This window comes from Dendropsophus ebraccatus, chromosome 7 (genome assembly GCF_027789765.1).
Source record: "Dendropsophus ebraccatus isolate aDenEbr1 chromosome 7, aDenEbr1.pat, whole genome shotgun sequence".
Lineage (NCBI taxonomy): Eukaryota > Metazoa > Chordata > Amphibia > Anura > Hylidae > Dendropsophus > Dendropsophus ebraccatus.
Window position 1 is genome coordinate 14938776 of NC_091460.1, and position 14062 is coordinate 14952837.

Consider the following 14062-nt stretch of genomic DNA (forward strand, 5'->3'; position numbering starts at 1 on the left):
ACTCTATCAGTTATCACTGCACATCAGCGCCCCCAGCTAATCTTACTACCAAGTAGTGAATTTCAGGTTACACGGTCGCCTAGCAACCCGAAGAATGTGGAATGTGTTTTGGCTTCCCCTATCATACCGCAGGACGTGCTGTCTCTCTGCCAGCCACCAGGCAGCCATACTAATCAGGGGAGAGCCGGGGACCATTACACATTCCCTCCAGCACTCTGCATAGCCGACTATAAACATCCAGGCCGATCTCCCCCGGAGCTGTCACTTTAAGGAATTCTCTATTTACGGCCCCGTGAGGGATCCCGGCCGGAGCGTGTGCGATGTGTATACGCTCCGGCCAGGATCTAATAGCTGATTAGGCTATGTTGCACTCCGCACAAAGTACGGCCGTACTTATACGTAGTGTGAACATAGCCTTAATGCGGATTCTGGACAATATGGTTCTAGAAAGACATAAATATAAGTCTACACTCTCACTGTACAGAGGGAGCTGTGGGTGTGGCCTCATGGAACCTGTACAGAGGAAATTGTGGGTGTGGCTGCAGCATGACAATACAGAAGGAGTTGGTAGGTGTGGCTCAAGGAATAAGTACAGAGGGGGGGGGGTGTGGGTGTGGCCTCATGGAAATAGTACAGAGGGAGCTGGTAGGTGTGCCTCATGGAAATAGTACAGAGGGAGCTGTGGGTGTGGCCTCATGGAACTAGTACAGAGGAAGCTGTGGGTGTGGTCTCAGGGAACCAGTACAGAGGGAGATGGTGGATGTGAGCTCAGGGAACCAGTACAGGGAAAGCTGTGGGTGTGGCACCAGGGAACCAGTACAGAGATAGCTGTGGGTGTGGCTTAATGGAACCTGGCCAGAGGAAGCTGTGGGTGTGGCCTCGGGGAACCTGTACAGAGGAAGTGGGTGGGGCCTCTTGGAACCTGTACAGAGGGAGCTGTGGGTATGACCTCATGGAACCAGTACAGAGGGAGCTGGTAGGTGTGGCCTCATGGAACCTGTACAGAGGGAGACGGTGGGTGTGGCCTCATGGAACCTGTACAGAGGGAGACGGTGGGTGTGGCCTCATGGAACCTGTACAGAGGGAGATGGTGGGTGTGGCCTCAGGGAACCTGTACAGGGGGAGATGGTGGGTGTGGCCTCAGGGAACCTGTACAGGGGGAGATGGTGGGTGTGGCCTCAGGGAACCTGTACAGGGGGAGATGGTGGGTGTGGCCTCAGGGAACCTGTACAGGGGGAGATGGTGGGTGTGAGCTTAGGGAACCTGTACAGAGGAAGTTGTGGGTGTGGCCTCATGGAACCTGTACAGAGGGAGTTGTGGGTGTGGCCTCATGGAACCTGTACAGAGAGAGATGGTGGGTGTGGCCTCATGGAACCTGTACAGAGGGAGCTGTTGGTGTGGCCTCATGGAACCTGTACAGAAGGAGATGGTGGGTGTGAGCTCAGGGAACCAGTACAGGGGGAGATGGTGGGTGTGGCCTCAGGGAACCTGTACAGGGGGAGATGGTTGGTGTGGCCTCATGGAACCTATACAGAGGGAGCTGTGGGTGTGGCCTCATGGAACCTGTACAGAGGGAGCTGGGGGTGTGGCCTCATGGAACCTGTACAGAGGAAGCTGTGGGTGTGGCCTCATGGAACCTATACAGAGGAAGCTGTGGGTGTGGCCTCATGAAATCAGTACAGGGGGAGCTGTGGGTGTGGCCTCATGGAATCAGTACAGGGGGAGCTGTGGGTGTGGCCTCATGGAATCAGTACAGGGGGAGCTGTGGGTGTGGCCTGACATTTATTCTTTATTGTACAACCTGCACTGTAGAGACTAGCAGAACAGTAGTGACCCCTGAGAGACACGGCAGACTCTCGGCCTCCCTTCCTGTGGATAGCAGAACAGTAGTGACCCCTGAGAGACACGGCAGACTCTCGGCCTCCCTTCCTGTGGATAGCAGAACAGTAGTGACCCCTGACAGACACGGCAGACTCTCGGCCTCCCTTCCTGTAGATAGCAGAACAGTAGACACCCCTGAGAGACACGGCAGACTCTCGGCCTCCCTTCCTGTGGATAGCAGAACAGTAGTGAGCCCTGAGAGACACGGCAGACTCTCGGCCTCCCTTCCTGTGGATAGCAGAACAGTAGTGACCCCTGACAGACACGGCAGACTCTCGGCCTCCCTTCCTGTGGATAGCAGAACAGTAGTGACCCCTGAGAGACACGGCAGACTCTCGGCCTCCCTTCCTGTGGATAGCAGAACAGTAGTGACCCCTGAGAGACACGGCAGACTCTCGGCCTCCCTTCCTGTGGATAGCAGAACAGTAGTGACCCCTGAGAGACACGGCAGACTCTCGGCCTCCCTTCCTGTGGATAGCAGAACAGTAGACACCCCTGACAGACATGGCAGACTCTCGGCCTCCCTTCCTGTGGATAGCAGAACAGTAGTGACCCCTGAGAGACACGGCAGACTCTCGGCCTCCCTTCCTGTGGATAGCAGAACAGTAGTGACCCCTGAGAGACACGGCAGACTCTCGGCCTCCCTTCCTGTGGATAGCAGAACAGTAGTGACCCCTGAGAGACACGGCAGACTCTCGGCCTCTCTTCCTGTGGATAGCAGAACAGTAGTGACCCCTGACAGACATGGCAGACTCTCGGCCTCCCTTCCTGTGGATAGCAGAACAGTAGTGACCCCTGACAGACATGGCAGACTCTCGGCCTCCCTTCCTGTGGAGCGGCCCCAATACACATCTCATCACATCCACATTGAATTAATTATACAAATATGAAAAATGACATTTTTTGTGTCTGGAATGTGTAAACATCGGCCGTCTATACTAATAAATCATGGAGGCCCCTGCTCAGCATCTCCTCCCATCTCTACCAGGTCACTGCAGCCCTGTATATACTGAGTATACAGCATTATAGCCTCCTTGGTCTACAGCCTCCCCTGGTCCTATAGGTTACCCTATAACCTCGGACATGGACACCCATGGACCCACCAGATCTTTATACCAAGTGCCATGAAGCTCAGGAGATGATGTTAGGTGACAGCAGAACCCATCCCAGAAGACACCATTGAGCGTCGGAGACAAAACATGATCACAAGGTGGCCATACACATTAGATACATGGCTGATCTCTCTGGAGGGAGTATGGAGGAGGGCAGAGGGATCTAGAGGGGCAAGAGGTATCTGGAGGAGGGTAGTAGTGTCTGGAAGGAAGCAGAGGAACCAGGAGGGGATAGTGGTGTCTGGAAGGGGAGCAAAGGAGCCAAGAGGGGACAAAGGGGTCTGGAGTGGACAGGTATGTCTAAAGGAAGGCAAAGGTGCCTAGAAGGGTAGTGTTGTCCGGAGGGGTGTAGGATTGTCTGGAGTGGAGCAGAGGAGTCAGGAGGGTATAGAGGTGTCTGGAGGAGGGCAGTATTGTCTGGAGGAAGGCAGAAGTGTGGAGAGCGGGGATGAGCCAGGAGGGGACAGAGGAGTCTGGAGGAGAGCAGTGGTGTCAGGAGAGGACAGAGGTGTCTGGTGAGAGCAGTGGTGTCAGGAGAGGACAGAGGTGTCTGGGGAGGGCAGTGGTGTCAGGAGAGGACAGAGGGGTCTGGAGGAGGGCAGTGGTGTCAGGAGAGGACAGAGGTGTCTGGAGGAGGGCAGCTGTGTCAGGAGAGGACAGAGGGGTCTGGAGGAGGGCAGTGGTGTCAGGAGAGGACAGAGGTGTCTGGTGGAGGGCAGTGGTGTCAGGAGAGGACAGAGGTGTCTGGTGGAGGGCAGTGGTGTCAGGAGAGGACAGAGGTGTCTGGGGGAGGGCAGTGGTGTCAGGAGAGGACAGAGGGGTCTGGTGAGAGCAGTGGTGTCAGGAGAGGACAGAGGGGTCTGGTGAGAGCAGTGGTGTCAGGAGAGGACAGAGGTGTCTGGAGGAGGGCAGCTGTGTCAGGAGAGGACAGAGGGGTCTGGAGGAGGGCAGTGGTGTCAGGAGAGGACAGAGGTGTCTGGTGGAGGGCAGTGGTGTCAGGAGGGGACAGAGGGGTCTGGAGGAGGGCAGTGGTGTCAGGAGAGGACAGAGGGGTCTGGAGGAGGGCAGTGGTGTCAGGAGAGGACAGGGGTCTGGAGGAGGGCAGTGGTGTCAGGAGAGGACAGAGGTGTCTGGAGGAGGGCAGCTGTGTCAGGAGAGGACAGAGGTGTCTGGTGGAGGGCAGTGGTGTCAGGAGAGGACAGAGGGGTCTGGAGGAGGGCAGTGGTGTCAGGAGGGGACAGAGGTGTCTGGTGGAGGGCAGTGGTGTCAGGAGAGGACAGAGGTGTCTGGTGGAGGGCAGTGGTGTCAGGAGAGGACAGAGGTTTCTGGTGAGAGCAGCGGTGTCAGGAGGGGACAGAGGAGTCTGGTGGAGGGCAGCGGTGTCAGGAGAGGACAGAGGTTTCTGGTGAGAGCAGCAGTGTCAGGAGAGGACAGAGGGGTCTGGTGGAGGGCAGCGGTGTCAGGAGAGGACAGAGGAGTCTGGTGGAGGGCAGCGGTGTCAGGAGAGGACAGAGGAGTCTGGTGGAGGGCAGCGGTGTCAGGAGAGGACAGAGGTGTCTGGAGGAGGGCAGCAGTGTCAGGAGGGGACAGAGGAGTCTGGAGGAGAGCAGCAGTGTCAGGAGAGGACAGAGGTGTCTGGTGGAGAGCAGTGGTGTCAGGAGGGGACAGAGGAGTCTGGAGGAGGGCAGCGGTGTCAGGAGGGGACAGAGGAGTCTGGAGGAGGGCAGCAGTGTCAGGAGGGGACAGAGGTGTCTGGAGGAGGACAGTGGTGTCAGGAGGACAGAGGTGTCTGGTGGAGGGCAGTGGTGTCAGGAGAGGACAGAGGTGTCTGGTGGAGGGCAGTGGTGTCAGGAGAGGACAGAGGTGTCTGGTGGAGGGCAGTGGTGTCAGGAGGACAGAGGAGTCTGGTGGAGGGCAGCGGTGTCAGGAGGGGACAGAGGTGTCTGCTGGAGGGCAGTGGTGTCAGGAGGACAGAGGAGTCTGTAGAGGGCAGCGGTGTCAGGAGAGGACAGAGGTGTCTGGAGGAGGGCAGCAGTGTCAGGAGGGGACAGAGGAGTCTGGAGGAGAGCAGCAGTGTCAGGAGGGGACAGAGGTGTCTGGTGGAGGGCAGCGGTGTCAGGAGAGGACAGCGGTGTTAGGAGGAGGGCAGTGGTGTCAGGAGGGGACAGAGGGGTCTGGAGGAGGGCAGCGGTGTCAGGAGAGGACAGAGGGGTCTGGAGGAGGGCAGCAGTGTCAGGAGAGGACAGAGGTGTCTGGTGGAGGGCAGCGGTGTCAGGAGAGGACAGCGGTGTTAGGAGGAGGGCAGTGGTGTCAGGAGGGGACAGAGGGGTCTGGAGGAGGGCAGCGGTGTCAGGAGAGGACAGAGGGGTCTGGAGGAGGGCAGCAGTGTCAGGAGGGGACAGAGGTGTCTGGAGGAGGACAGTGGTGTCAGGAGGATAGAGGAGTCTGTAGAGGGCAGCGGTGTCAGGAGGGGACAGAGGGGTCTGGAGGAGGGCAGCAGTGTCAGGAGAGGACAGAGGTGTCTGGTGGAGGGCAGTGGTGTCAGGAGGGGACAGAGGGGTCTGGAGGAGGGCAGCAGTGTCAGGAGAGGACAGCAGTGTCTGGTGGAGAGCAGTGGTGTGTGCAAGAGGACAGAGGTGTCTGGGGGAGACAGGTGTCTATTGGGAACACAGTTGTCTGGAGGAGGTCATGGAAGTCTGCTCTCCTCCAGACATCTTAGTTACTTCATTTTATTGGGAGCACATGAATGTGTTTGGCCCACAGCTACTGGAGTGCCGCCAGCTGTTGTGTTCTGATGTCTCATTGACCACTGTACGGTGAATGTGGACTGTTTCCCTATGTAACACATTACAATATCATGTTCTCATCTCCATTGTTTCTGGTTATGTTCATATATCTGATCCCCAGATATCTCATCGCCATAACCACCTCTTCTATATTATTAGGAAATGGGAAGGAGGGGACCCAGGCGTTGCCCACCAGAAAACTCCCACTAGTTTATTGCTGACCCCCGACAAGATGTTCCATAGCTTCGGATACACAGCCAGAGACTACTACCACGACCTGGACCCGGAGGAGGCTCGAGACTGGCTATACTTTGAGAAGTTCAAGATGAAGATTCACAGCACAAGTGTAAGAGCAGTAGAAGGGTAAAAATCCACACGTCCATGTCTGTCACTGTCCTGGCCCCTGTGATGCCTTCATATGTCTGAACAGTATCCATTGGTGTCCATAAAGGAGAGGTCGGTGGATGTGTCTTTCAGCATGGACAGGAAGCCGAAAGTGTGCAGGAAATTGTGGTCCTCCTGGTCACAACTCATCTTCTATCACATCATGGTCCTAGTGACTGGTTATCGTCTGGTGTCTTTTAGGATCTCACCATGAAGACAGAACTGGAAGCCTTGAATGGAAAGAAGGTCCAAGCGCTGGAGGTGTTTGCACACGCTTTGAGGTTCTTCAAGGAACACGCAGTGCATGTGAGTCACATGTTTCTAGATGACCACATCATGTCACATTATATAGAACATGCATGTAGATGGCGGCACTAATTATTTTTTTATATTATTCTAAAAAGGAACTCAAGGAGCAATGTCCATCTCTGGATGAGAATGAAAACATCAGATGGGTGATAACTGTACCTGCTATATGGAAGCAGCCAGCAAAGCAATTCATGAGAGAAGCAGCATACCTGGTAAGATGTTATACCGACTATAAAACTGCCCCCTATATACAAGAATATAACTACTATAATACTGCTCCTATATACAAGAATATAAATACTATAATACTGCCCCTATATACAAGAATATAACTACTATAATACTGCTCCTATATACAAGAATATAACTACTATAATACTACTCCTATATAGAAGAATATAACTACTATAATACTGCTCCTATATACAAGACTATAACTACTATAATACTACTCCTATATACAGGGATATAACTACTATAATACTGCTCCTATATAGAAGAATATAACTACTATAATACTGCCCCCTATATACAGGAATATAACTACTATAATGCTGCTCCTATATACAGGAATATAACTACTATAATACTGCTCCCTATATACAAGAATATAACTACTATAATACTGCTCCTATATACAGGAATATAAGTACTATAATACTACTCCTATATACAAGAATATAAGTACTATAATACTACTCCTATATACAGGAATATAACTACTATAATACTGCTCCTATATACAGGAATATAACTACTATAATACTGCTCCTATATACAAGAATATAACTACTATAATACTGCCCCCTATATACTAGAATATAACTACTATATTACTGCTCCTATATACAAGAATATAACTACTATAATACTGCTCCTATATACAGGAATATAACTGCTATAATACTGCTCCTATATACAAGAGTATAACTACTATAATACTGCCCCCTATATACAAGAATATACCTACTATAATACTGCTCCTATATACAAGAATATAACTACTATAATACTGCTCCTATATACAAGAATATAACTACTATAATACTGCTCCTATATACAGGAATATAAGTACTATAATACTACTCCTATATACAAGAATATAAGTACTATAATACTACTCCTATATACAGGAATATAACTACTATAATACTGCTCCTATATACAGGAATATAACTACTATAATACTGCTCCTATATACAAGAATATAACTACTATAATACTGCCCCCTATATACTAGAATATAACTACTATATTACTGCTCCTATATACAAGAATATAACTACTATAATACTGCTCCTATATACAGGAATATAACTGCTATAATACTGCTCCTATATACAAGAATATAACTACTATAATACTGCCCCCTATATACTAGAATATAACTACTATATTACTGCTCCTATATACAAGAATATAACTACTATAATACTGCTCCTATATACAGGAATATAACTACTATAATACTGCCCCCTATATACAAGAATATACCTACTATAATGTATAAAATAGAAAATAAGTCCAAGCACTCACCGGATGAAGTGATCTCTTTGTGCGTTTATTCAGACATCACAGGGAGGGAGCGGTGGCCAGGGTGCGGGAGCGTGTAGCAGACAACTGTTTCGCGCCTCAGCGCTTTGTCAAGTCTTACATCACTACCGGGGGAGGGTAGTTTAAATAGGTTACATCATGCATATGCAAATAGTATTCAAAATAGGTGAAAACAAAAAATGTGTTACATACAAGTACAAATTATCTCACAAGAAAACACTCCAATCATTCCTCTCATTGAGGCCATTGGGACCGGTCGCATCTAGAGTGGCAATCCATGTTGCCTCTCTCCTGAGGAGGTACTGATGCCTGTCTCCTCCCCTATCAGGTTGATCCACCTTCTCTAAGCCCAGAAAACGCAGGGAGCTGGTGTCACCTTTGTGGACAGAATTCACATGCTCTATAAGGCGGGGAACGCCCTTCCCAGTCCTAACTGAATAGGCATGCTCTTTGTACCTGGTCCACATCGGGCGTTTAGTTTTGCCAATGTAGAAGCGGTGACACGAGCATACAAGCGCATAGACAGTGTAGGGGGTTCTACAGGTGATGAGGCTATCGATATAGCAGTCTACTCCATTAAGGTTAATATACGCAGTAGGAATAAGCTGCGGGCAGTACTTACAGCTACCACATCTTTTATTTCCTGTCAGAGGAGCTCTGGTGAACCACTCATCTGCCGCTTTTTTCTTTTTGCACGTATTCACATTGAGCTTATCTCCAATGGTGCGGTTTTTGCGGTATGTGATGAGGGGTCCCTGAGCTGCAATCTCCTTCAGGTCATCGTCCTGTTCCAGGATGGGCCAATGTTTCCAGATGGCTTTAGTGATACACTGATTCAGCGGTGAATTTTGAAAAACAAAAGAAAACCTATTTAACCCTTTCTGTTGTGTGGTCTTGGATCTCAGTAGGTCTGATCTGTTCAGCATATTGGCCCTGGTTCTAGCTTCACTAATAACCTGTTCTGGATATCCCCTTGCTGAGAGTCTTCTCTCCATATCTGCAGCCTGTACAGCAAATGATTGATCATTGCTATTGATACGTTTAAGCCTCACTAGCTGAGACCTACTGAGATCCAAGACCACACAACAGAAAGGGTTAAATAGGTTTTCTTTTGTTTTTCAAAATTCACCGCTGAATCAGTGCATCACTAAAGCCATCTGGAAACATTGGCCCATCCTGGAACAGGACGATGACCTGAAGGAGATTGCAGCTCAGGGACCCCTCATCACATACCGCAAAAACCGCACCATTGGAGATAAGCTCAATGTGAATACGTGCAAAAAGAAAAAAGCGGCAGATGAGTGGTTCACCAGAGCTCCTCTGACAGGAAATAAAAGATGTGGTAGCTGTAAGTACTGCCCGCAGCTTATTCCTACTGCGTATATTAACCTTAATGGAGTAGACTGCTATATCGATAGCCTCATCACCTGTAGAACCCCCTACACTGTCTATGCGCTTGTATGCTCGTGTCACCGCTTCTACATTGGCAAAACTAAACGCCCGATGTGGACCAGGTACAAAGAGCATGCCTATTCAGTTAGGACTGGGAAAGGCGTTCCCCGCCTTATAGAGCATGTGAATTCTGTCCACAAAGGTGACACCAGCTCCCTGCGTTTTCTGGGCTTAGAGAAGGTGGATCAACCTGATAGGGGAGGAGACAGACATCAGTACCTCCTCAGGAGAGAGGCAACATGGATTGCCACTCTAGATGCGACCGGTCCCAATGGCCTCAATGAGAGGAATGATTGGAGTGTTTTCTTGTGAGATAATTTGTACTTGTATGTAACACATTTTTTGTTTTCACCTATTTTGAATACTATTTGCATATGCATGATGTAACCTATTTAAACTACCCTCCCCCGGTAGTGATGTAAGACTTGACAAAGCGCTGAGGCGCGAAACAGTTGTCTGCTACACGCTCCCGCACCCTGGCCACCGCTCCCTCCCTGTGATGTCTGAATAAACGCACAAAGAGATCACTTCATCCGGTGAGTGCTTGGACTTATTTTCTATTTTATACACCGTACTGCCCTTGTCTCTGTTCGAGCACCGCGGCTACTTACCAGTGCAGTTTATTAGCCCTTAATCCGACTCCAGCGCACAGCTACTGATTGAGCAGTATTCAGACAGTGCCGGCACCTGTATCTTCCTGAAGCATTATACCTACTATAATACTGCTCCTATATACAAGAATATAACTACTATAATACTGCTCCTATATACAAGAATATAACTACTATAATACTGCTCCTATATACAAGAATATAACTACTATAATACTGCTCCCTATATACAAGACTATAACTACTATAATACTGCTCCTATATACAGGAATATAACTACTATAATACTGCTCCTATATACAAGACTATAACTACTATAATACTGCTCCCTATATACAAGAATATAACTACTATAATACTGCTCCCTATATACAAGACTATAACTACTATAATACTGCTCCCTATATACAGGAATATAACTACTATAATACTGCTCCTATATACAGGAATATAACTACTATAATACTGCTCCTATATACAAGAATATAACTACTATAATACTGCCTCTTATATACAAGAATATAACTACTATAATACTGCCTCTTATATACAAGAATATAACTACTATAACACTGCTCCTATATACAGGAATATAACTACTATAATACGAACTGGAGAGAGTGGAACGGCTGCACATCCCATCTATGGCTGATACTAATGCCGCTTAGCCTATATTAAAAATAAACACCAGAGTGTCTGTATATGAATTGATCAAGCCATATTGCCCCATGTACCACCGCGCAGGTCCTCTGGTCCACACGGGTCCCTACGCTAACTCCACACCGTGTCGGTCAGAGACCGCCAACCCCGCAAAGCGTGCACACGCAGGGAAGGGAGGCCATGGAACGGCCCTGCAACCCCAATGTCACAGGACCAGACCCAAAAAGCCCCACCAAAACCCGGCCAGCACCACCGGCAGGGAAGGCTGCCCCCAAACGACACAAGTATGGATATGGTATTACACTTACCATTGCTGCTCTCACAGAATGGGGAAGACATAGGGTCCAGACATGTGAGCACAGGCATCTCCTGCTAATTATGGTCATGTGGGTCTTATAAAGGAGTGCGAGCTGTTCAGAGAGGGAGAACTGTAAAACACGAACTGGAGAGAATGGAACGGCTTGATCAATTCATATACAGACACTCTGGTGTTGATTTTTAATATAGGCCTAGCGGCATTAGTATCAGCCATAGATGGGATGTGCAGCCGTTCCATTCTCTCCAGTTCGTGTTTCGCAGTTCTCCCTCTCTGAACAGCTAGCACTCCTTTATAAGACCCACATGACCAAAATTAGCAGGATATGCCTGTGCTCACATGTCCGGACCTTATGTCTTCCCCATTCTGTGAGAGCAGCAATGGTAAGTGTAATACCATATCCATACTTGTGTCGTTTGGGGGCAGCCTTCCCCGTCGGTGGTGCTGGCTGGGTTTTGGTGGGGCTTTTTGGGTCTGGTCCTGTGACATTGGGGTTGCAGGGCCGTTCCATGGCCTCCCTCCCCTGCACGTGCACGCTTTGCGGGTTTGGCGGTCGCTGACCGACACGTTGTGGAGTTAGCGTAGGGACCCGTGTGGACCAGAGGACCTGCGCGGTGGTACACGGGGCAATATGGCTTGATCAATTCATATACAGACACTCTGGTGTTGATTTTTAATATAGGCCTAGCGGCATTAGCATCAACCATAGATGGGATGTGCAGCCGTTCCATTCTCTCCAGTTCGTGTAAAACTACTATAATACTGCCCCCTATATACAGGAATATAACTACTATAATACTGCCCCCTATATACAAGAATATAACTACTATAATACTGCCCCCTATATACAAGAATATAACTACTATAATACTGCCCCCTATATACAAGAATATAACTACTATAATACTGCCCCCTATATACAAGAATATAACTACTATAATACTGCCCCTATATACAAGAATATAACTACTATAATACTGCCCCCTATATACAGGAATATAACTACTATAATACTGCTCCTATATACAAGAATATAACTACTATAATACTGCCCCCTATATACAAGAATATAAATACTATAATACTCTCTCCTATAATAACAGCTATAATATAGAGATGTACTGTAATCTTGTGACTGTCTAGGCCGGTCTGGTGTCTCCAGAATACCCTGAGCAGCTCCTTATTGCTCTGGAGCCAGAGGCGGCCTCCATCTACTGCAGGAAGCTCCGCCTCCACCAGCTCATTGACCTCAGCAGTAAGGCTTTCTTCAATGGTTTCCCCACTGAGCGGTGTCGGTCCATTGACTCCAGCTTCCGGCAAGGTGAGGACTTCAGCAGGACTGTGATCTCCTGAGGACTGTGGTTATATAGTGATAGTCTTCAGGGGTAGATGCTGGATCGGGGTTACATCCAAAGGCAGCAACCAGTTTGTTACAATGTATCAGTGTAGGTAGAACCAGCAGTTTATATTTTTTTTATAGTTGTTTAAATTTACTGATACATTGTAACAAACCATCAACTGTGGCTAAAATCTTTGTCCTGATTCTGAAGTTACAGAAGTTCTTCTAGCACAATGAGACAGGGCCTCTGCAGTACCTCAGCAGTTGACTTTGAAGAAAAGGACCCTCTCAGCGTGGACAGGCTGGTTCCCTCAGTGGTAGTCGCACCTCTGGTGTTCTGGCATGAGAACACGGCAGCTCAGGACTGGGTGGGCTTCCTGGAGGAAATCCCTCAAGTTCTAAAAACACAGGAGAGAACACCCCCTGCCCCCTCAGGTCTGCACTAACCGCCCTTATATACCTCAGGGAGAGTTTCCCATTGGTGGAGAGAGGCCTGAGATAACTAGTGAGCCCTTTGGCTCAGGGAAATAAGGAGACTTGGCTAGGGCCCTGATAGGCCAAGAGAGGGGAGGATCCCAGACAGACCGGCTCCAACAAGCAGGTGGCAGACTTTAATGTACAGAAACATTAGGGTCCTATTCCACGGGCCCGATCAATGATGTAAACGAGTGCTGATCTGCTAGATCGGCGCTCATTTACTGGGCCTATTCCATGGCCCGATAATCATTTAGCAAGGGCTGCAGGGACATCATTACCGATGTCCTTGCAGCCCTCGTTGTTAAACACCATACATTACCTCACCAGGCTGCAGGGCTTCTCCTGCGCTTCTTCTCCACATAGCGATGCGCGGCCAGTGACCGATGAGTGTAGGTTTGCACCTAAATGAACGATCAGCTGATGACACGATCATCGGCTGATCATTGTCTCTATTCCATGGACCGATAATCGGCCGAATCTGGCCGATTCAGCCGATTATCGCTGTGTGGAATAGACCCCTTAGTAGTTACCATATTACACTCCTTCAGAATATACTGTCTGTCACTGAATAGAAACGATGGGGTAATACACCGACATACTGTTTAAACACCATAGAGCACACAGAATACCCCTTAGACATTGCCCCCCTTAGATACAGAATAAACTGCACTGCCCTACATATGATACCATTTAGACATTACCTACCTACATATGATACCCCTTACACAGTGCCCCCCTACAAATGATACCCCTTAGACAGTGTCTTCTTACTTATTATACCCCTTACACAGTGCCCCCTACTTATGATACCCCTTACACAGTGCCCCTCCTACATATGATACCCCTTACACAGTGCCCCTCCTACATATGATACCCCTTACACAGTGCCTCTCCTACATATGATACCCCTTAGACAGTGCCCCCTACTTATGATACCCCTTAGACAGTATCCCCTACATATGATATCCCTCAGACAGTGCCCCCCTACATATGATACCCCTTAGATAATGCCCCCTACATATGATACGCCTTAGACAGTGCCCCTACATATGATACGCCTTAGACAGAGCCCCCCTACATATGATACCCCTTAGACAGAGCCCCCCTACATATGATACCCCTTAGACAGTGCCGCCCTACATATGATACCCCTTAGACAGTGCCCCCCTACATATGATACC

At 48.9% G+C, this 14062-nt stretch overlaps 1 protein-coding gene across 2 annotated transcripts in view; it reads left to right on the plus strand.

The window, feature by feature from the left end:
• The window catches only part of HSPA12B (heat shock protein family A (Hsp70) member 12B), a 42958-nt gene that overhangs the window by 16081 nt on the left and 12815 nt on the right, over window positions 1-14062 (plus strand). For both annotated transcript variants that reach the window (XM_069976278.1, XM_069976279.1), the window contains 4 exons: window positions 5939-6125; window positions 6365-6469; window positions 6568-6684; window positions 12209-12386. In XM_069976278.1, the coding sequence (XP_069832379.1) occupies window positions 5939-6125; window positions 6365-6469; window positions 6568-6684; window positions 12209-12386 (587 nt within the window). The remainder of the gene's footprint in view (window positions 1-5938; window positions 6126-6364; window positions 6470-6567; window positions 6685-12208; window positions 12387-14062) is intronic.